The sequence below is a fragment of the Lissotriton vulgaris genome, chromosome 9, assembly GCF_964263255.1.
Source record: "Lissotriton vulgaris chromosome 9, aLisVul1.2, whole genome shotgun sequence".
Lineage (NCBI taxonomy): Eukaryota > Metazoa > Chordata > Amphibia > Caudata > Salamandridae > Lissotriton > Lissotriton vulgaris.
Genome location: NC_141697.1, coordinates 821197480 through 821221667, shown reverse-complemented (window position 1 = coordinate 821221667; position 24188 = coordinate 821197480). Strand labels below are relative to the sequence as shown.

The window sequence follows — 24188 nt, the reverse complement described above, 5'->3', positions numbered from 1 at the left end:
TTGTACTTGTACTCCCCGAAACCATGAATTAAGCCAATGCATTGTATATTAATCCGGGTTGTAACCCAAATTAATGTTTAATGTTTTTTTAACTTTTTTACACTTTTTAAAACATTTTAAATATTTATTGATACTGCGTCAAACTGAAGTTTAGATCATGTGCTTTTATAATGAAATACTAGCTAATATGCTAAAATTTGATGAAATGTAGAAGAGTGCCCCTATAATGGATGTTATATTGTTGTTTTTTTTATAATGAATTGTATTTTATTGTTATCTTTTATGTTGCAATGCAACGAAATAAAGATTGAATTGAAATTGAAATTGACTCATGTCTGAGCATACCCTTCCACGCTTATGGTGGACAAAACGATTCAGAAAAGGGGGTGGTGATGGACAGAGTATCTGAATTAAGCAGAACACTTGTACCCAGTCAACAGATCAGGGCTTGATCCATCACTGTTTTTTAGCTCACAAGGCTGTCCCGGCACTCGGTCCTGCTTCTTCCTGCGGAATCTTCCTCCCGCTCCTCAGATCCATTGAGGGTGGGAGAGGGCTCCAGTGGACTTGTCCTTGCTGTGTCCGCAGACTACCTCCCGACCTGCCTCGGCCAAAGCCTAAAAAAGGCTGCATGTTGAAATCGGAATGAAATTGCTGTAGACCATGGGGTTCCATTTGTTGTGGAAAACCAGGGCCTCCGTACATCCAAGGACTCGGTTGCCACCATTGTGAAACTGATTTTGATTATTGCCTCTCAACCTTTGTTGGTTCCTTCTCCCTCGATTCCTAGTGGAAGGGTTGCTTCAATTGGAAGAGTCAGAGTCACTTGAAACTTCTTCGGAGCTCGATGTCCCATACGTCGATCCTCCTCTTCGTCCATTCCGATTAAATATTGGCATAACATAAGTGTCGCTGGTGTACGGATAGATCTTTTCAGTAGAGAACCTAGCTAGATCTTTCTTAAACTTTTCAAGTTTGGTGAAGAGAATTGAATCTTTAAAAAGGAGGCAGAGGACAAATCCAATCCTTTTTTCTGCTGAAACATGTTGACCATAAGTTTTTCGTAGCAGATATTTGTTCAAACTGCTACTTCTCTGCACTGTTTTTAACTGTTGGAAGTCTGAGAGGCAGTATTAAAATTTCAATTCCTCCCATCTCTCCAATTTTATGCACATCACAATTTTTCACTTTCACCACTTGATGCACTGCAATTCAGTTAGTATAAAGTTTCTTGATAGCTCTAAATCCTCTTTACATCACTGGTTTAGTAGCATCCACACTCTCATCTAGTTCTGATGGCTACAACTGTGATCTCCTTGGTGTTAGGAGACACAGATGATGACAAGGGCGTTATCGGACAGCAACTGATGGTATCTTTTATGCCTTAGAGATATCCTGTTTTGCCTCAGTCACACAGGGTTAGCATTATTTTTCTCCAACATTTAGTTGTGTTGGACTCTTGCCACATACAGGACGAAGGTTTGATTGATGAGACCCATGGACACCCGTTGTTGTTTAAGTATTCTGTTGGGGGCTGTGTCCGTGCCAGGTCTAAAAACATGCCCAAGGACCCTTTCTCACTTATATGTTTGACACACACACACACATCTGCAGTGATCACATGAAGTTTTATAACGTAAAGGTCTTTGACTGCACCATCACAATCGCTGTCCCTGCCTCGTGGCACTCAGTATTACAATTCCCACACTTTATTATGCACTTCAAGAGCTGAATGTAAATAAAACCAAGCTAAAACACACCAAATAAACAGGGCCATGCTTCAAGACCACATCTTCATTTGCTAGTCCTTGAAGTTCGATTGGTTCCCCCCTGAAATATACATGATAACCCCCAGGGGCACATGCCTCAGTTTGAAAACCTTTAATGTAGGTGGAGAGGGTGCACTCCCCAATCCTCTGCACAGCTTTCTCGTTGCTGAGCTGTTAAGTGCGGGTCACTGCCTAGTGGGCTGGTCGAGGTCATACGGCCCAACACTGCAAGCTGTGACTATGTGCCCTGATCTGTTTGTCTATATGGAGTACATCCACTTTGACAGACTTACATGTTTCAGTATGGACGGGTTCCGTCGCATCCTAGTAACCTCTTGTGGTTCCGCCACACTCCTCTGGTATCAACCACGAAGAGTCACCACATAAACATCCAGCATTGCACATCCGCACTCAGCCAGTGTTCTGCCAGCTACCCTCTTCAGCAGTTGTGCCCCCTGGTTATTTATTGGGCACTGCTCTGACGGTGTCAATGTGCCTGCCTTTGAGAGCATCTCCTCTTGAACTAACCCTGCAAGATTGAGGCTGCCTAGCCAACTGGCTCAGGGTTGCATGAGTGTCAAACTCTGGAGTACTCGACCACTGTGGATTTGTCGTATCATTGATTATGGTTTAACAGCGCTTTGGAATTATTCTGCCAACTGCGTTCACCTCCTGGACACCTGTACAATGAAGTTAGTTTTCTTCATTTGTTATCTGCTGTTTATATCCTTAAGGTCTCTGAGTGATTGAGTTCTTAATGAAAAAACAAATTGTAGAAAATGGTATATACAACTGAGTCATGACTTAATAGCATTGTCCATTTGTGACTGATGGGCCCCTCACAGAAGCATTAGCTGATGATACCATGAAAAATGCAATTTAATCAGACTGACTTGGAAAATTCTTAAATACAAATTTTGACTGAAATTTCTCTTTTAAATACAACGTGTTCTGTGTTTAGTAATAGATCTCTGCATTCAAGGGATTCTTGTTCTGTTTAACTGATGTAGTTGTGTACTATATGTATTATAACTGTTCTGTCCTTTTCACTGTATGTTATCTTATTAGAAAGAATGTGTTAGAGGCTTAATCTTTGTTTTAATATGTTTTACTCTTTGTAGTTGTGGGTGAAGGAGCGCATGCCTATGGCATCCTCGACGGAGCATGGCAAGGACCTGCCCACAGTGCAGCTGCTTATAAAGAAGAATCAGGTAAGTGGTTGTGGCAGCGCTATATTGACCAAAATTTGTTCCACTCAAGTAACCCAGAAAGCCTAAGCCTACATTGATAGCATAGACCTCCTGCACTTCGGAGATCTTGTCCACATGCAGGTCATGTCTTTTTCACATTTGGAAAACTAAGCTTTTCTTTTCTGTAGACACTTTTCCAGTGTCCTCTACCAACAGGTTCTTAAAGAAGTTGCAACCTGCACTGCACCACACAATACACAGGATACCACTGCGCACCAATCACATCCCCAGTGCGCTAGAACCATGGTTTTACTGACAGATATGTACATTTTTGGCACCCTGCATGATGTGCTTGTTCATTGCACGCAATGTGATTGCATTGTCAGGGCCCTGCATGCACATTTTCATGGGACTGAAAGCACACCCACTTTACACAAATCCAAGTAAATCCTCACCAATCTTTAGGCACGGTATTCCAACAGAGCATCTTATCTCTGTACTTCATGCAGTTTTACCTCAGCTTACGTATATTCTCATAACATTGTAGGCTCTATCACAATCACTTTGCAGATAAATTCTCTGTGCACATGAGGCACATACCTATTACAATACGCTTATCTTGTTATACCTCAGAGACATGAACTATTCTGAGTATGATGAACATCAGAGATCAAGTTGAATAGGAAATGCTCTGATAGCTGGGCAGTTTGCAGTGAAGAGAAGATCACGTGTCCAGTACTGATGTGACTAGGAAGCCTGCTGAAGCAAAGTAAGAAAGATCTGGAAATTCAAATGAGATCTGGATCTTGAAACATAACCTTTGTCCTGGCTGTTAGACCCTTTTTGTCATTCAAAGAATGCAAACAGACACCATGTAAAGTTAGGTATGGGTGAGGAACCCTGTCTAGATGGTCCTTCTTAAGTCAGTGTAATTATAAATATTCCTAATGCTGAGTGGAAGAGTTTTTCATAATTTGGCAATTTGTACAGAAATAGTTGATATTCCAGAGGTAATTTGCTAAACTTCGAACTTCAATTCACAGTTGGAGCTTGGAAAAAAGATTCTCCGTTTAGGGCTCATTGGAGCTGCACAGGAGATATTTAGGAGCATCAAGATAAGTTGCCACATTATTCAAACACCGTAATTGGCTGTTGATGTCAACCACGTATATCCCCCCCCCCCCCCCCCCCCCCCCCCCCCCCACCCAAGAAACAGAAAATGTGTAAAGTCTTAGGCTCGTGGAATAAGTCTTGACTATCTGGTTGAGTCCAAAGAGAAGGTCAGCATCCAAAGAAATTCAAAGGCTTTTCACTGACTTTGAGAAGTCTGTCAGAGTCAATAACATTAAGGCGAGAAAGATGTATTTTTGTTGTCGAGTTGCCTATATATAATTTATAGACTATATATTTGTATAACTGCTGTAGTATAGGTGTTAAAATAAGTATTGTTCAAATTTCAACTTGTGCTTTTCTCCATTTAAAAGTTTACAGATGAGGGGTGTTGCACACTTTAGAACTCTGTTCTGTACGCGTTAGAACTATGCTCATCCTTACGTTGAACTACACTTTTTATAGGTCACTCAACAGCTCGTAAACTGGCCCTTGTACGAGTAGATTCCATTTCCATTTAAAATAATTTCTTATTTGTTAATTTCCTCTCTCATTAGATATTAACTTCTTGTTGAATCACATACCTGATTCAGTCAAAAATCTTTACTCAGCACAATTTCATTGGACCATAAAAGAACAAACAGTATATAAAAACTACAATAATACAGGTAAACATTGTTTAACCCCTTCGCTACTAGGCCTTTCCACCCCCTGTGCTAAGCCTTTTTGACCACATAAGGTATCCAAGCCAAATGTGCGTTCTTTTCTTCCAACATCATGGTGATTTTAAAGGTACCCAGGGTTTGTTGATTCCCCTCGAGGCGACCCAGAAATGAGCCAAAATACAGCCAAGTTTTGTTTTGTTTTTCGGGAAAACTGAGAAAAAAGGGCTACAGATGAAAGTGTCTTTTATTTTCCCTGTAAATGGTATCAGCAAAGGGTTTGTGGTGCTGAAATCACCATCTTTCCAGCTTTCAGGGACAAACAGACTTTTGTCAGAAAGCCAAATATTTTTACACAGTTTGGGCATTTTATTGTGACATAGCCTATTTTTGCTATTTTTTGTGCTTTTAACCTCCTTCCAGTTAATGGTAGAAATGTGTATGAAAGCAATGATGGATCCTGGAAAGCTATACATAGAAACTATCAGTTGAAAATAGGAAAAATTGAAATTGAGTTTTTAAAAAACAGCCATTTGTGCCAACGTTTTCACCTGTAACTTTTTCTAAGTATGACAGATCTGCTGGACCTTTCTGGTTGTGAATATATATAGGATTTGTAGGTTCACCAAGAACCTGACGAACCCAGAGCCAATAACTGAGCAGCGTCTTGCAATGCTTTTTTATTGTGTACTGGGTATATAGCACACCGCACTTTTGTTTTTTCGTTTTTGTTTCTGCTGCATGGTGGGCACGCCCAAGGAGTTACGGGAAAAAAAGACCATGCACTCTCCAGAACCCTCATCATGGCAGCTGTCTTCTAAGGCACAGCAACCGGGTTTCACGTTTTATCTGAAATAATCTCATTAGAAGTAAAAAAACACATCTGTGTAGTGGATCAGAGGCGTGATACGCCCACTGCGGAGATCTGTATGTGGTCACACCTCCAGGCTCCTGAAATAATCTCATTAGAAGTAAAAAAACACATCTGTGTAGTGGATCAGAGGCGTGATACGCCCACTGCGGAGATCTGTATGTGGTCACACCTCCAGGCTCCAAACCTTTAAAACACATGCGTGGGCCTGTACGCCGGATAGAAATGTCTTTGGGACTTTCGGCCACAAGTTCCAACGTAGGTAAAACGTGCGCCGGTAGTTCCCCACAGTGTGTAAGGAGCATGTTACAATCCCGGTCACTCTGCTCAGACTTTCATCTTTCCTCAGTTGATAAAATGAGCACTACTGAGTTAATTGGTAGAACCGGCTGCTATACTATTTACAAAGGTAGGAAACTGCGATATCGGCGGCGCATCACCACAGCATCACTCGGGGGCACCACAACATCACTATGCCCTACCACAGCATCACTAAACGACACAGCATCATTCGTCGCCACTACAACATCACTCAGGGGCACCACAACATCAATCTGTGCAACCATTCAACAACACCTAGTTCAAATATGTTCTCTCAATGTTTCAAGCTTTATTACAAATGTCACAAAAAGATGTCAATATTTCACTTAGGTGCTTATATTTTCGTCACAATAAAATACACTGAACATAGTCTTCACAAAAGTTATTTACAAAAGTTTAAGCTATTGGCATTATAAATTACAATAGCTTTTATTTAAGTATTAATTATTTAAAAAAATAAAAGCCATTGTTATTTGTAATATCAATACATCTAAGTCACGTAAATACAACACATATTGCATTACAAATGCTATAGGTGTCACATTTGCAAAAGTTAAAACTATTGCCATTGTAAATGACAAAGCTATTAATTTTGCTATTTTAAAAACCAGCACATACATAAAAAATGGGTCATTTACAATACCATTAGCTCAAACTTTCCTAATGCGAGACCTATTGCATTGCAAATGCTTGTTTTAAACTAGAAACCCAGGGAAATCCAGGATGGGGTGACTTGTCTGGCTCTCAATAGGTTATGTCACCCAGAATCCCTTGCAAACCTCAAACTTTGTAAAAAACAAAATTAAAAAAATTCCTCCCATTTCTGTGGTGGAAAGTTCTGGAATCTGCGTGGATCCACAAAATTTCACCAATCCTGCATTCCCCAACGTCTTCCGAGAAAAATGGTAACTCACTTGTGTGGGTAGGCCTAGTGCCCATGCCAGGAAACGGCCCAAAACGCAACGTGGACACACCACATTTTTACAGTGAAAACTGACACTTTTTTGCAAAATAGCCTAGCTGTAGAGTTTGAACCGTAGCTCTGCCGGCACCTAGGTAACCAAGTCACTACTCACACACCGCCAGCCAAGCACCAGTCCACGCACACCGCCAGCCAAGCACCAGTCCACGCACACCGCCTGCCAAGCTCCAGTCCACGCACACCGCCTGCCAAGCTCCAGTCCACGCATACCGCCTGCCAAGCTCCAGTCCAAGCACACCACCTGCCAAGCTCCAGCCCAAGCACACTGGCCTGCCAAGCTCCGGCCCAAGCACACACCACCTGCCAAATGCCAGTCCATGCACACCCCCACTCAAGCGCCACTACATGCACACGGCCTTCCAAGCGCCACTACATGCACACACCCAGCCAAGCGCCAGTCCACGCACACACCCAGCCAAGCACCAGTCCACGCACACCACCTGCCAAGCGCCAGTCCACAAACACACACACACACCCAGCCAAGTGCCAGTCTACACACACCACCTGCCAAGCACCAGTCCACGCACACCGCCTGCCAAGTGCCGGTCCACGCACACTGCCTGCCAAGTGCCGGTCCACGCACACTGCCTGCCAAGTGCCAGTCCACGCACACTGCCTGCCAAGAGCCAGTCCACGTACACTGCCTGCCAAGTGCCAGTCCACACACACTGCCAGATAAGCTCCAACCTACGCACGCTGCCAGCCAAGTGCCAGCCTACACACACCACCATTACATTCGCAGTTTTTGTATACAAAAAAAGAGAACACAAACAAATTATAACTAGATACAAATCTACTAACACAAATTCAGAAACTAAATACATTGTACTAATGCCAACCTTGAAACTGAACCAAAGGTTTTAAACAATACTGACCAGGCAGTTCACTTTACCACTCATGGATGCTCCCTAAAACTATTTTGTATATGGTACATTCTAAAGCAAGCAGGCACACACAGCGCCGGCTTAGAAGGCCACTCTGGGCAGTACATACAAGTCTCCTTCCACGTACCTCTTCGCCAACACTACATCTCCTACTGTGTAAAAATCTTGAGGGCATGGGAGGAATGTGATCAGGAAAGCGGAGATCTTTCAATGTAGCCACATCCTCCACCACTCCAACTCTAGGAACACGTGTCTGTTCCACCACAACAAGGCTGCCTATTACAGATTCCTGAAACTTATTAAAAGTCATCTTTGAGGTTTTTCCCGAATTGGATCCCTAGATATTTGATGAACTCGGGCTGCCAGACTAGTCCTGAGTTGTCTATTACTTCTCTGGTGGTGTTGTCGTTAAGTGGCATACATTCTGATATGTCTCTGTTTAGTTTGTATCCGGAGTGGGCTGAGTATTTTCCAATGGTGTTCATGAGGGCAGTGATAGAGGATTTGGGGTTCTCTGTGATTATGAGGATGTCATCCGCATAAGCTACAAGTTTGGCTGTGGTCTCGTTGATGGTGACTCCCCTCATTTCTCTATTGGCTACAATGTCTCTGCTCAGGGGTTCCACAGCTAATAAAAAAAGTGCAGGGGACAGGGGCAACCCTGTCTTGTCCCCCGTTAAAGGGTGAATTGATCTGAGACTGCCCCATTGATAGCTATCTGCGCACTGGGACTTACGTACAGTGCCATCACCTTCCTCGTATATTTATCTCCCAGGTTGTACGCCCGCAGGCACTGTTCTAGGAAATGCCATGACAGGCTTTCTCTGGGGTCTCTTGTGATTGCCACTGCAGGCTTATCTGACTTGGAGGACTGTTCAAACACATGGCACAGGAGTCTTGTGTTACCAAGGGACATACGTGACTTCAGGAAGTCTACTTGTGAGTTGCTTATCAGTTGAGGGAGTACCCTGTTAAGCCTTACAGCTAGGATTTGGGAGAAAATTTTGCAGTCTATGTTAAGTGAGATGGGCCTGTAGTTTTGGGGCCGTTGCGTGTCCTTGTCGTCTTTGGGGATAACTATAATGTTTGCTTCTGTCATGGACTTTGACACCACCCCCTCCCCCTCACAGTGGTTAAAGACTTTTTTCATAGTTGGGAGTAGGTGTGTCCAAAACCTTTTATAGAAGGAGGCCGTGTATCTATCTGGACCCGGCGCCTTATTGTCTTTAAGAGACCGTAGACTCTTGGAAAAGACTAAGGATTTCATACCAAGCCCAGTTGGAGGCAGGGGGAAGTCCCTACACCTTCAACATGCTAAAAAAACGACATAACCTACCAGATATAGAACTCTACAACTTCCTCAAAGTCAGAACAGCCCTAACCAAATCAAAAATAACAAGACACAAACCCTCAATCATCCAGTATATGGAGAACCTGAACAAGGTGGGCCACCAAGTGTCTCACATATACAAACTACTCCGCCCCAGTACCTCCAAGCTTAACGATAAGCCAACCAGCTACTGGGAATCACATCTAGACACCACACTTAGCGAGCAGGAGAGACACATCCTCTGGTTGTCCCCATCGAAAAACATGATCTCCCCAGTGTTAGCTCAGACAAAATTGTGGCTTCTGCATAATACCTACTGGACCCCGGTTAGCCTACCGGCCCTGGGTCTGAGGGAAAACGACCTCTGTTGGAACTGTGACAGAGAACAGGGGGACCTGGCACAACTAATCTCCCACTGCACAAAGGTAAAAAAAAATTTGAAAAAAAAATTCTCCTTTATAAATAAAGCCTTAGGGTGCACACTTAAAGAAGAGTTTGCCGCACTCACCACCGCATTCATACCATCTGATATTGACACGCAACATGACAGAAACCTCCTAGATCGCCTGTTTACAGCAGCAGTCAAGATAGTACTCACCAAGTGGAAGGACACCTCTAAAGCCACCTTCAGGGGGTGGCTCAACTGGGTGACATACCTGAGAGGAGCCGACAACACGGCCCTACGTAACACACCATGGAGAAATCCCAATAGAGGGATGTGGGCATCCTTGGACAAGTTCCTAGTCCCTTACGAACCCCCATGAAGGTGATAGCCAGAAACAACCAAAAGGCCCACCCTGACACCAACGACTAGAGCAGGACCCCCCCCCCCCTACCCTAAACTCTCTTCTCTTCACTCCCCCTTTTCTTTGCTTTTAGAGTAGACGGATGGGCAAGGGGCCATTCATGCTTATATTTTGTTTCCCTCCGACCAACCTGACGGTTACCCCTAGCACAAAGCACCAATGAATTTATGTTATACGTTATATTTTGGAGTGAAGAGATGCAGGGTCGTTCAAGCTCAGGCGCTCTCCGAATAAACTGTATAACCAACAGCTAAGCCTCATGGGCTGTCAACCCTGTATGTGCAAAGGTGATGATGATTACATGTTACTTGTTACATTTTGTAATTGTAAAAAATCCAATTAAAAAAAAAAGAAGTCATCTTTGACTCAGGACAACAATCCTTTAATACAACAAAAGCATTAAAGGTTGCCAAGTGGAAAAGAAGGATAGCCAACTTCTTATATTAAATGATAGCCTTGCAACACCCCCTATGTGCCTATTCTAGTCTAAAATGGACACAGGTTTGCTCACTTCAGCAACCTGACCCCAAACAGTCACAGGTGAAGTGATTTCATAATGGATGGTAGTCAGCATGTAGACATCTCTCCTGTCTGCAAACTTCACAGCTAGAAGTTTCTCGTCATGCAATGCACTGCACTGTCCCCGCACAAGCTTTTGACAAACAAGTTATTTTGGGAAACCTTTACGGTTAGAGCGGATTGTACCACAAGCAACAGTGTCCACTTTGGCCAATTCCCTGAACAACTGCACAGCATTGTAGAAGTTATCTACATATAAATGGTGACCTTTGTTAAAAAGTTATCTACAAGTTCACGCACAATTTTCTCAGTCACTCCAAAAGTGGACAGACAACAAGGGGGTTCAATCCTGGAATCCCTACCAGTGTACACCCTGAAATTAGAGACCTATCCAGTCCTACTGTCACACAGTATATACATCTTAATTCCATAGCGTGTCCTCTTAATATGAATGTATTGCCTAAAAACCAAGTGGCCCTTTGAACAAGACCAAAGACTCAGCCACTGCTTTTTCTTTCCCTGGAGCATGGATCTCAGAAAATTGATTTACAAAGTGATCAATGACAGGCCGAATCTTAAAAAGACAGTCACAATCAGGGTGATCTTGTGGCAATGCTAAACCATTATTCACAAAATGCAGCATCCGAAGCAGAAGCAAATACCACGACTCATGACTGCCGGAAATGTAGCCGTTGCCATCAAGGGACTAGTAGGCCAATATGAAGTCATCAATGGCTTCCTTATCAAGCCCATCAAAAAAGTTAAACCCAAGAACTTAATCTCTTCCAGATTTGTGGGAGTCCACCGGGTAGCTCTAGAGTGGGGCCTAAGGCTGGCACTGTATCCCTCAAAAACTGTTCAGCATACAAATTAGTCTGCTCAACAATCTCTGAGAAAATTGCATTGTCCATAAACAGCTGAAAAAAATGTATAGGCAAAAAGTTTTCAGTATCCACTCTACACCCTGGAGCACCAGTAAAGTCTGGCAATGTCTACTACACCATGCCTGGGGCAACCCAGAGGTCAGCACTTCCAATGGGAGGCCTCGTAACCCCTGGCTGCAGCCCAGATGCCTCGTGCTGCACTATTGGCACATCAATGTCCTCTTCTAAGACAGGCACTTCATCTGCACTAAGAGTGACTTCATCATCTGATGATTCCTCGTGGACAGAAATCTCACTGCCAGAATCTTCCACTACCTCCTCTGCCTCAGATGCAGAGTGAGTCTCTGAACCATGGTCAGAGGAAGGCTCAAAAAGCAAACCGGGCGTGTGGCTGCAGCGGGGCTGCGAGCGTGCGGGGACTTCAATTCCCAGAAGTCCCTGCCAGACCGACGGAGAGCTTCCGGTCCGCTCTCCCTGCTGGCCCGCCCCCCGCCCTCCTGAGGCTTCATAACAACATTCTACTCCCGCAGCGCGGGACGCAGCCCGGGCGAAGACTGGGCAAAGACAGGGCCGTTTTAGGCCGTTATAGACCGATTAAGACCGGACCGGGCCATCCCTCTTGGTCTGTTTATGTGAACTATTTAGTTGGGTTCCCTGCTTTGATTTATCTCACATACTGCCCACACAATGTCTGTCCGCGAAACTAGGAGTAAGTCTACTAAGACCTCAAAAAAGGCTACAGGCACCCTAGATGATTTCATCACCAGGACTAGCCTTTCAATTGATAACAAAATAACCAAACTTCAGCACACAGTATCACTAGAACTAGAGTTTGCTAGGAGGCTCTCTACCGAACTTGCACTTAAGAAAAAATCTTCTTTAGGTAGTATTGCTACCTCAAAAACTCCCGAGCGCACTACTGGACCCATACCAATCATCTCTCTGGCCGAGGTTCACTCTACTGCAGAGGAAACAACCCCCCCCTATTAATCATGACTTCATTGGGCCCTCCGTTAGTGCTGAACCCGAAAGCCCTCCTCCTTTGGATCCCCTATAGGGAGTACCGAGGGTACCAAAAATGAGGCGAACCCTAAAGCACTGGTTGAAACAGAGTCTAACAAAAGCCAGGTGCCTGTCAAGGCGCCATTAAAACACAAGAGAAAGCGCAAACACTTAACTGCCTATGCTAGGAAAAAGGCGAAGGTAGCACTTAGCCAGAATATTATGGGGGGTGCTCCAAACATGCCTAGTGTAACTATTGACAACACTATATCTGAGGAAGCGCCTTTAACTGTAGAAAGTACTAATGACAGCACAGATGAGCAAAACTCGATTACAATGGCTGACCATTCTGTTCATGAGGGCCAAAGAGTCTCTGCAGATATGACAGAACAAGAAGGGGGAAGGGAAGAATTTCTAAAATTGGTGTGGGAGACGCTTAAGAGACTACTTAGACCGCTAGAAGTCAGGCTAACTGGTATTGAGAATCAGTTGCTTGAGGTAGAGAAAAGTGTCATCACCTTATCAAGCTTAAGCCTTAATTGTACCGATGTACCTATAGCCCCTAAGCAAGCTCCAGCTCCTGTGCTTCCAATGAATAAAAACCCAACTAATGAACAGCAACAAAAGGAGGGAACAGTAAAAAACATAAACACTAAACAATCAACTAACACTACTGACAAATCACATTCACTTCCCCCAACTTCTACATCTGTAAACACCACTAACAAACCCCTGCAGAAAAGTCATGGCCAAAGTAATACATCCCAACTGCCAAATGCTGCCATTACCCATTCTTCTATCCAGAGTGCACCGGCTCCAAAGAAACCCCCATCAAATCCTCCTGCCTACCCTCATATCACTCCGGCAAGTAACAAACCCCTGTCTGACAGATCCTTTGCAAATACTACCAACAAGACAAACTACCAATCTAGCCATACGTATAATAACTTTAAAGGAGGGTATATAGACCTGCCACCTGACGCCAGCCCATTTGTAGCCGTTCTTACAGGGGTGCCTGAATTAGAAAGCCAATATGAAGAGAACTTCCAATCCCTAAAAAACAAAGTGATATATTGGTTAAATACAAACAAACCCATTCCGAACCACATGAAAAGCAAAATCCTTATGGTTCGGAGGGTACCGTGGGTAGGGCCCATGGCTAAATCAATTATGGGTGATTGTATTGTCATTTCCTTTGAGGAACCCCACAGTGCTGAACAGATCTGCAAATGGAAATCATATGGAGCAACACCTCCCATTGAAGCTAGGCCCCTCTCGTTTTTTTACCCTCCACCCAGGCCCATTCAATATGGCCCTAACTGGAATCCTGTTAACCAGTATCATGGTTACGCACCTAACTTGGCTAGACAGGTTGATCAAAATATGTGGTCTGGCATTCCCACTTTCAATAGATACAGTTGTTTAGATGCCGTCGACTGACTTGGAATTATGCCAGATTGTATTTCCAAGTTATATGACACCTTTTGTAATCTTGGTAATGACAATTCTCATCCCAGAATAGATCAACGAATGTCTGATGACAATAAGGATGTTGAGGATAGGATGCGTAGGACAATGCCAAATCACCAGAATAAGGAACTGCTTTTACCAGTTGACAAAGTATGCTATAGCCTAGATATGGGTTGTCTGGACGGGGGATCTGATACTGTAGCTAGAGAAATGGCTAAAGAGGTAGAGAAAGAAATGGCTAATTCACAGTTAGGCAGTGTACTCAATCAGCCGGTAATCATGTCAGCCTTTGATGACCAGAGCCCAACATCTCGCTTGCTTATCCTATCATGGAACATCGCTGGTGTTGCCAAGAACCTAAAGGACCCCGATTGGGCAGACTATGTTGACATCAGTGATATTTGTCTGCTGCAAGAAACCTGGGCGACTGAAGTTCCACACCGGGTCGGATACAAAACCTATGGAACTGAGGCAGTCCAGTCTGACAGAGGAAGACCATCAGGGGGGTCTGATCATTTGGCTTAAAATCACTCTGGTCATGAGGGTTGAATCTATCGATACAGGCACTCCTGACATTTTGGCCCTAAAGGTTACTCCCCCTAATGGAAATGAATGCTACATCATCAATGTATACAACAGACCAATTGGTCATTCTAAGGTCTCACCTACTTTGGAAGCATTGGATCTCTTTTTGAAGAATGTAGTTGGAGATATTCCGGTTATTTTGGGAGGAGATTTAAATTGCAATTTCGAACCTGTTCCTGGCATCAATGATGTTTTTGAAGATGAGGACCAAGTGTATAAAATTCCCCAGCTCGAAACTCCAAAATTTGTTAAGTATTCTACCTTGGCTGGCCAACTACTAAGGCTAACTGCAGATCATGGTCTTAGAGCATGCAACGGCCGCCTCCCTTCGGACTTGCTAAAACAACCAACCTTTTCCAAAGCCAATAGCAATTTAGACTTCATACTTGTTTCACTTAGTATCTGGCATTTTTTGATTGACTTAAAGGTGACAAGTAGGGGGGAAAGTGATCACTATCCTTTGGAACTTTACATCGATGTGCATATGTTTAGTGACACTATCACCTCACCAACTGAGAACACCCAAGGAAGAATGTGTGAGGATGTTCACATAAATAACAATAGACGCGCAGTAAAATGGCCCCGCATTTTGGCAGATGGCAAGGCTCTAGCGTCGGTGTATTCTCTCTTCGAGCAGACGTTTGCACACATAACTGACCAAACCTTTTTACCTGTACACTTTGATCACTTTATTGAACTCCACAATGCTTTTTTTAGTGAATTAAAAACATATCTGTCAAAAATGCCAAAGAAAAAACAACAAAACATAAGAGTGGGCAGTCATGGAAAACTATGGTACGACCACTCATGCAGGATTGCTAAGAGAAACTTATTGCTTGCTATCAAAAGTAAGTCAAAAGAAGAAGTTAAACTTGCAAGGGAGGAATACAAACGCGCCCAAAAAACATCAAAAAAACTGTGGGAGGAGTCGATCTGGGCTGAAATGTTAGTTGCTGCAAAAATCAATGATAATGTTGGATTCTGGAGGCTGGTGGCAAATGAGGGGCACGCAGGCAGAGCTGTGAAAGACATGTTTTTGGATGAAATGACTTGGGTGACCCATTTCACATCTCTTTATAAACAATATGATGGTGATAACAACAGGAGTATATGGTCTCCCCCTCCTATTGAACCCCTTAACTTTACACTGGAGGAAACAGTAAGGGCGATTAACGAACTAAAAAACACTAAAGCACCAGGCCCAGATAAAATACCGGGGGACCTATATAAACACGATGTAGGAGTTTGGGCCCCTTACGTGAACCGCTTGTTTAATGTTTTGTCTACAAACTGTTGCTTTCCAGATAGTTGGCGTGCAGCGGAAGTTGTGTTAATCTTTAAAAAGGGGAATAGACTGACACCTTCTAATTATAGACCAATTAGTCTTATGGACACGCTGCAAAAATTATATGCCAAACACCTGTTATTTCGGATCAACGACTGGCTGGACGATTCCAATATAATCTCCAAATTCCAAGCTGGGTTTAGGAGCAAGACCAGCACCATAGACCAAATATTTCGATTCTGTTGGTTGATCTGGAAGTACGTGCATATTAGGAAAGGTCACCTGTACGTAGCTTTCGTTGACCTGAGAGCTGCGTTCGATCTTGTCCCGCGCAGCTTGCTCTGGAAAACATTAAGTGAAGTGGGTCTACCAGGATGCCTCCTGGCTCAAATAGTTGAGTTGCACGCTGGAAACTTTGCAAACATTAGGTGGGGTCCAAATGGTGAGCTGACGCGAAACATTCCTATTGAACGCGGGGTTCGCCAGGGGTGCGTCTTGGCCCCTACCTTGTTCTCTCTGTTTGTTAACGACGTCCCTGACTATCTGAATGGTTGTACTAATGATTCCCCGCAGCTTAATGGAGAAAGGGTGCCTGCGTTGCTCTTCGCAGATGATACCATTCTCATATCTCAGACCAAGAAGGGACTCCAGGCACTCCTTAACTCCTTTAGCTGTTACTGCATGACAAAGGGTTTGGAAATTAATGCAGATAAAACTAAATGTATGTCATTAAATCCCAGTAAACCAGACAGAGGGTACTTGACCTTGAATAGTCAGAAATTAGGTACTGTGGAAAACTTTTCTTATCTGGGTGTTGCACTTGATTCGAAACTAAGTTGGAAAGCCCAAATTGAGAAAAGTAAGATATCATATGCCCACAATGTTAAACCGATTATATGCAAACTGAATGCCAGCACAAGTAAAAGTGTAACCCCTGTTTTAGAACTTTTTAAATTCAAAATTCAATCTGCTGTGTTATATGGAGCAGAGATATGGGGACCTTGGGCAAAAGATAGTTTTCAGAGCCTGGACAACAAATTTATGCGTGCCATTGTAAGGGTCCCAAATAGCACACCTTTAATACCCCTTCAACTTGACCTGAATTTTAGAAGAACAGATTATTTTGCCATTCTAAGACCACTAATATTTTGGGTTAGGTTATGGGCCACCCCAGAATTGGTAGAATATAGAAATGGTCTACAAGAACTGTTGAATCTTGATTCTTTTAATTCTATCCAGTGGCTTGTGCATATCAAAAAATGGTTTACCCTCCTGGGCTTATATTCAATGTGGGAGACGCCTGACAACCTGCCGACCTCTTCTAAATTAATAGTCAAGCGAGCCTTCTGGACTCACATGAGTGACAAACTAGTAGATGGAAGTAGAGTTGAGTCTGCAGTTCAGGATTTCCTATCATTCAAGGATGAGTTTCGTTTTGAATCATTCTTGGACGAGATAGAACCACCTATCGCAAAGTCCCTCTATTTAAAGTTCAGATATGGGATACTTATGCTGAACCATAACACAGAACGATGGTCACAGAAAAGACTGGGAGAACTGAATGTTAAAAGCGGGTGTTGTCCTATGTGTTTCAATGCCTGTATGGAGAATGAGGTTCATATGTTTTTTATATGTAGTGCGTACATTAATGCTAGAAAGAAATGGCTAAAACCAATGTGTAACCTTCTAGGAACCCGATCCTGTTCTATAGCCTATAGGATCATGAAAAGCAATTCAACCCAGTACATTGTATTTAGCATAAGTAGGTTCCTCTACTCTGTTTACATCATCCGTAAGAAACATGGTCAGGTACTCTGAGCAGGACCCGTGTATATGTTTACAAAACTCTGCCAAAATGAAATATATCTTAAATGGAGATTGTAACAATCATTTTTTAACAATACTTTTTAATTAATTGTTGCTATGTATGCTGCTATGATTGTTTACTTTAAAGTGTATATGTGTCTTTTATGGCCAAACTGGCCGAAATAAAGAAATAAAAAAAAAAAAAAAATTAAATAAAAAAAAAGCAAACCAACAACATGCTGAGCAGTAATCCTGCAGCTAGCTATAGTCCTTACAAAGAAAGAAGACTTCACAAACAAGTCAACGACAACAAACACTGTGCAAAATAAGTAATAACTTTAACTTTAAGATAACTTTATTTCGGTCATAGACCATAAAAGTGCAGATAAAATATGTACATAAATAGCAATAAAATGCATAAATAATTGAGGACTTTAAGTTAAAACGTTATTAAATTGAAAGTTATCAGAAGTGCACATCACAATTTTAAAATGATTAGTTAATTAATTAATCAGGGAAGACCTTCTTCGCCACATTCCATATAAAAAGCGGGAGACCGAGAAGACGATGGGAGGGGAAGTGTCGTGCCTTAGCATTCTGCAAGCCTGCACACATTGCCTTAGTCCCAAGTTTTTACACAGCGGCACCAGCCAGCACCTTCGTATTCTGCTGTATGCAGGGCAGAAGAACAGAATGTGGGCAATGTCCTCTTTGCTACAATCACAGGCTGGGCAGGATCCATCTTCTCTCCCTGCCCATGAAGATGTCAATGCCCCAATGGGTAAACAGCCATGCCTTAATTGGATGTCCAGTTTTCTCGCGAGTGGAGGCTGTATTAAGTCTAGGAATTCCTCCCTCTGAGGCACCAGTTTTACCTGTTAGAACTCTTTGGACAGCCTGCCCATACTTGCCGAGCTACATAATAAGCTTAGGTTGAAATGTCTCACAGTGGCCAGCAACTCTTTTCTCTGCACCGCTGGGCAGCTCACCTCCGGGAATTCCCACAGTTGGGGGAGGCCAATTTGTTGAGCAAGGGTTTTGATATGCAATAGCCATGGTATGCGCTTGCTCTTCAAGTGAGCCCAAACAGCTGAGAATTCTGCTCTGTAGTCCTCAAGCTCTGGCACAGTCCACAGCCTTCTCCAGTACAGCAGCGGTTGTGCAGAAAGTAATTCAGTAATGTGCTCAATTTCCAGATCTAATCACAAGGGTGTCAACCGAGTGCTCTGGGGGAGACCCACCAAGTTCCTCATGAAGGCCTGCTCTACCTTGAGCAATGTTCGCGTGACCCCAGAGTTCCGCTCCGTATGTTACGGCTGGTCTTGCTTGAACACCATAGATCTCGAGGGCAGGGGTAACTGGCTTAAAGAAAGTTGTTTTTTGAAACTTGCCAATGCCCCCAGTGATTTGCGAGAGTCTCAAGGTGGATTTGGCAACCTGTGGGCCCCAGCTAAAATCTTCATTTAGGGTGATGCCCAAATAGACAAAAGTTTTTACCCGCTCAAGCGGTGTGCCATTTAGCATGGGGACCGGGCGGGTGCGCCTCGGGGGGCCGAAGATCATGAACTTGGTCTTACCCAGGTTGATCTCCAGGCCCCGGGAGGCGCAGAATGTTACAAACCCGTCTAGAACCCGCTGGATGCCCGTTGATGTTCGCGAAAGCAACAAGGTGTCGTCGGCGAACATCAGAGCGGGCACCCGGCCTGTGGACAACCACGGGGCATCACTATCCCTGACTTTAAGTAGATCCCCCACCAGACCGTTAATATACAGGCTGAAGAGCGTCGGGGCTAGGGCGCAGCCCTGCCGGACACCTCATTACTGGGAAGCGGGGGGATAAGTCTCCATACCTGCCACACCTCACTTGGGCATAGTTCCCTACATGCAAGCGTGACAAGACGTCTAATAGGTAAGAAGGGAGGACAAGACTTTTCAGAACCTGCCAAAGACTTGCCCTGGGCACAAGATCGAAAGCAGCCCCCAGGTCCACGAAGACGAGGTAGAGGCTGCCACCCTCTGCCAAAACTGTCTTCCAGAAAAGGACCTGGATCCTAAATATTTGATCCAGGTTCGAGATTCCCGATCTAAAACCTGCCTAGAGGGTAGTCAATATTTCAAAGTCCTCCATCCACCATAGTAGACGATCTAGGAGGACTCGGCCCATTAGTTTCTGGGAAGTATCCAGAAGACTGATTGGCCTATAGTTTGCTGGGACTAGAGGGCAACCCTTTTTGAAAATGGGGACAATCTCAGCACCCAACCAAGTATCCGGGGGGTTGGCTCCGCCAAGAACCGCATTAATTAATACGAGGTACGGTGCCCAGATTTTTGGCTGCAAGCGAAATAAATCGTCTGGCAGCCTGTCAAGACCTGGGGCCTTATTCGGAAGCAGCCTGGCAATGGCCGATTCTACCTCTTTGAGGGAGATGATCTCGATATTTCCCGGGCCTACCTCTGTCCCAGTCTCCTTCTCGCCCCTCAGACAGTCCCTGCCGCAGATCCCCCGCAGTCGACACTCATGCGAGGGGTCTGGGGCCAGAGGAGGCTGGGAGGCAATGTCGAACTCAGTTGTCCGGGGCCTATTTGTACATTCTGGGGTGTCAGGCTCGGGGCTTGAGTAGAGTCCTGCAAAGTGCGCCTCCCAGACAGAGGGGGCGATATTTGGTAGAGAAATTTCCCCTCCCCCTCTCGCACCAGAGCTTACTATTGCCCAAAATAATTTAGCGTCCCTTACCTGCAAGGCGGCTCTCAGTTTTTCCCACCTGTCTTCCTCCCACTCCCTCTTTGATTTCCTTTTTGTACAGCGGCCTGATTGCCCTGGTTTTGACTAGATCACCGGATTTGATTGCCGCAAGGAGCTCACTTTTTAATTTCTTGCAGGCAGCATTGAACCAGGGATGTGTCCTTGGTCCTAATAGCTTATTCCTACTTACAGGGTAAAGCACTTCCCTCAAAGCCACTGCTAGTTGCCTGTGTATGTCTACTGGGTCCTGAGCAAACGTCGAATCACCCATCTGCGTTATAAAAGGGATTGCAAGCTGGTATATTTTTGCTAGGTGTGAGGCTGATTCAGCTAGGTGTGGCCATTTAACCCTTCTTCTATTATTAGACACTACCAATTGAGGTGGTGCCATGTCAAAGTTTGGAGCAGGGTTGGCTAGGCCAAATGACCCGGGTTTTAGGGTTAGGACAAGGGCATTATGATCACTGTTGTGCCTTTTCACCACCCTAAATTCCTGCAGCTTGTCCCAGTTGCTTGCCTCCACCATGACATAGTCAATGATGGAAGTTTGCCTTGCCCTATTATAGGTAGCTAAGCCTGGGCGGTCTGGGTCTAGTCTTCCATTGCACGCCCGCAAGGACGTTACAAGGGTAAGGGATTTTATTTGAAGGGCCAGCGGGGTCCATGCCCTAAGCGGGGCGGCATTAAGCTCGGGAATGTGCCACATTGCATCCACTTCGTCCTGCTCACCCAGCTCCAAGTTGCCCAGAGGCTCGTATTGGCAGTTGAAATCTCCGCCGAGGATTATTGCAATGGAGGGGTCTAGCACCCGGATAAAGGAATTCAGGGCTGTAATCGTTTTAGATTCTTGCCCATTCCTTGAGGGCCTTGAATAGACATTTATTATAGCTACTTGGGAGTTGGTGGGAGTTTTTAATAAAACACACTGGATATCCCGAGAATTAGTTGCAACTTGAGTTGCCTAAATACCCAAATGGGGTCCAATCCAGATGGATAACCCACCCGAAGGCCGGCCTCTACCTTGGGACACTGCCAGGACATCAAATGTTGCAAAAATCTGGCTACTGCTTTCCTCCAGTGCCCAGGTTTCTTGCATCAGGCATATGTCCTGTTCCGCCATGAAGGATTCCCATTCTGGAGTAAGTAACTTATTTTTTAACCCGGCTATATTCCAGGAGATTAGTTTTGAGCTCCCATCGGATGTTTTAACAGGACCGCTTGTTTCCTTGCTCCCCTTGGTGGTAGACCTCTCCCTCAATGCAACAGGAATTTTTGACACTTCCCTGGGTGGGGGCAGTGGGGGGTTTTCCTCAGTTCGCCCTGCCTTGCTCAGAGATTCATTGTCCTCTTGTGGGGGGGAGCTTCCCTTGGTACTGAGTCAATCCACCTCTTCCAACACACTGAACCTATTCCAGTGTGGTGTAAGCGGGAAGAAAGGACTACAGAAGGGCGTGCCCTCTCTGGTTGACCATCGATAAGGCATATTACAGGGTGGGGGGTAGCGGCCCCTGTTATTGTATCTTCTTTTGGGGTGGAATTGCTCCAGGCTAGGGGTAGGGTAGAAATAGGAAAGGTGTAGTGGGCAAATTTGGGTATTAAAACTATGAAGAGGGGCGTTGCAGATATATTCAACAGCAGTGGCGTCCCTAAAATTCAAAATGATAACATCTCCTGCTACTGACTTGGGGCCCCTCCCAACCCAGCCTACTCTCCTAGCTGATAAGATTTCACCCGAGACATTAGGCGGGAGAGGTCTGTTAACGCTGAGCCATTGAATGCACTTGTTTTTTAGGTCGCTCTCACTTTCTCTTTTCCCTTCGCCTAAGGATGGGACACCTGCAAGTGCTACCACGTACTGTTGGGCTTCTGGGGGTAGATTTATTGTTGGCAACTGATTGGGGGCAGATCTTAATGTAGCATTCCTTGTCTCTGGTGGGCTAGCCTTGCCTCCCTTTTCACTCTCTTTAGCAAGTGTGGCAAAGTGTGTCTTTAGAATAAAGATCTATGTACTCAAAAATGTGACTCACTTGCCAAAGATAGCGACACTCACCAGCACGTACTCTGCACAGACACGGCAAAATAGCAAAAATATCCCACTAGAAAGAAGAATGCAAACCAATTACTTACAAGATAAATAAATACACATCGAGCACAAATGCAAGATTTTGAAACACAAAAAAAACCAGAAGCCAAACATACTGCTCTTATGATACCACTTGCAAAAAACACATTGATGCAGGGAAATGAAACTCATTTACAGTAAATTGTACAAAAAAAAATCTCTTACAAAACACATGCAACTACACAACCACTAGTAACAAAACCACAACCTGGAACAGTCTAAAGAGCAAAAGCCTTGAACTAGAATAAAAAGGAGAAATAAAACATTGCAATTGCAATTCACAAGAAAAAAAACTATTAACATTAGAACACGCTATGTCACTACCCAAATGGTCAATCTGCCAGATGGGCCTTCAAATAGGGCCGAGAAAAATGGGAGGTGATCTTGCCCAAGGAATCGGGTGGGGTTTTCTGCCTGGCCAATCTATTCCCCAGGTGGGGCCGAAAACAGCAGACAGAAATTTGCACCTTTGCAAAAGAAATAGATCCATGGTGCCTAGTAGGGTTTTCTGCCTCCCCCCTCCCGCCTAGGGGCAGAAAGGCCCAAAAAAGGGGCAGATCTATCCCCAGGTGGGCCGAAAATACACGCTTCTGCTGCCCTCCCCCTTTGTGGGAAGTTGTGGGCTGCTCATGGGGGGACCCCCAGCACTTCCCCCATGGGTGGGTGCCATGATGGAGCTGTTCCATGATGAGCACAGTCCAGTATAGAATTACTGCAGCAACACAGATAAAAATAAGTTTTAAAAGACAGTGGAGTAATCATACAATAATAATAAACAGTTCAGCTGAAAACATCAAAGGGGAGAGGAGTTGCCTAACGGCTAGGGCGGTCGACCTCGAATCTAAAGAACTGGGTTCAAGTCTCTGCAATGACGCTGAACATCCTGGGATTCTGGGCAAATTACTTAATGAATGAGTCCTCATGTAATGCAACTGGTGCTATGTAAAGCACTCTGATATCCGATTCGGGTCAAGTTCGCGCAATATGAAACTCTGTAAAATAAAAAAAATAAAAAAATCATCCTCAAATAGCACCCAAGCAGGCTACTCCATGGTACAAACATACTTCACACAACATTAAGAGGCCGATTCTGATCTGGGTCGGAAAACTCTCCGACTGAGCCGGATCCGGAGTGTTTTCCTGCAGAGCCAGAGTCCTGCAGTCTGACCAAGTGAGTACGATGCGGCCGCAAGCTGCGGGACTCGGTTCAGTCGTACTCCCATAGAAGTCAATAGGAGCCAGTCAGACGACGCATACATGGGCTCCCATTGACTGAATTGTTACATCTCGCACAAGGGCGCCCCCTACAGTGCACGTTGGTGCCATCCGCACCGTACATGCCTGTGTTGGGGAGACCCTTGGGTCTCCCCCTGTGTCCGAGTTGTAAGGCTGTGGGTGACAGGGGGTCCGACGCGGACCCCCAAAGGCATCTGCCTGGACATTATGTGACCCGGAAATTTTGGCTCGCACCGGCTGTCCGACTCATGCATCGTACTGGCTCTGTCGTAAATCGCATCCATTGCATGGCACGGTTTACTTAGACGAGACTTACGTCGCAGTTCGGACCCGGGAACGACTCGGTCAGTGAATTTCATGTTGCTCGCATCGTACTTGCTCGCTCGTACAGCTGTACGAGTCGGGCGGAAAACACGCGTACAGCTTGTACTTTTTCCAGCCGGATCACGTTCGTTGCTCTTCCGAGCGAGATCGGAATCGACCCCTAAAGAGAGAACTGTCTAATATAGGCAAAAATCTTTATATAAGTATGTAATCGGCTGGACCGGGATAGGGAGGAGTCGAGTCTTGGTAGGTTGCAAACTAGGCTTTATTGAGCGATATAAACGATC

General features: G+C 44.7%; 1 protein-coding gene across 2 annotated transcripts in view; it reads left to right on the top strand.

The window, feature by feature from the left end:
• The window catches only part of SPTBN2 (spectrin beta, non-erythrocytic 2), a 994900-nt gene that overhangs the window by 764530 nt on the left and 206182 nt on the right, over positions 1 to 24188 (top strand). For both annotated transcript variants that reach the window (XM_086938557.1, XM_086938558.1), the window contains exon 22: positions 2891 to 2980. In XM_086938557.1, coding sequence (XP_086794683.1) covers positions 2891 to 2980 — 90 coding nt within the window. The remainder of the gene's footprint in view (positions 1 to 2890; positions 2981 to 24188) is intronic.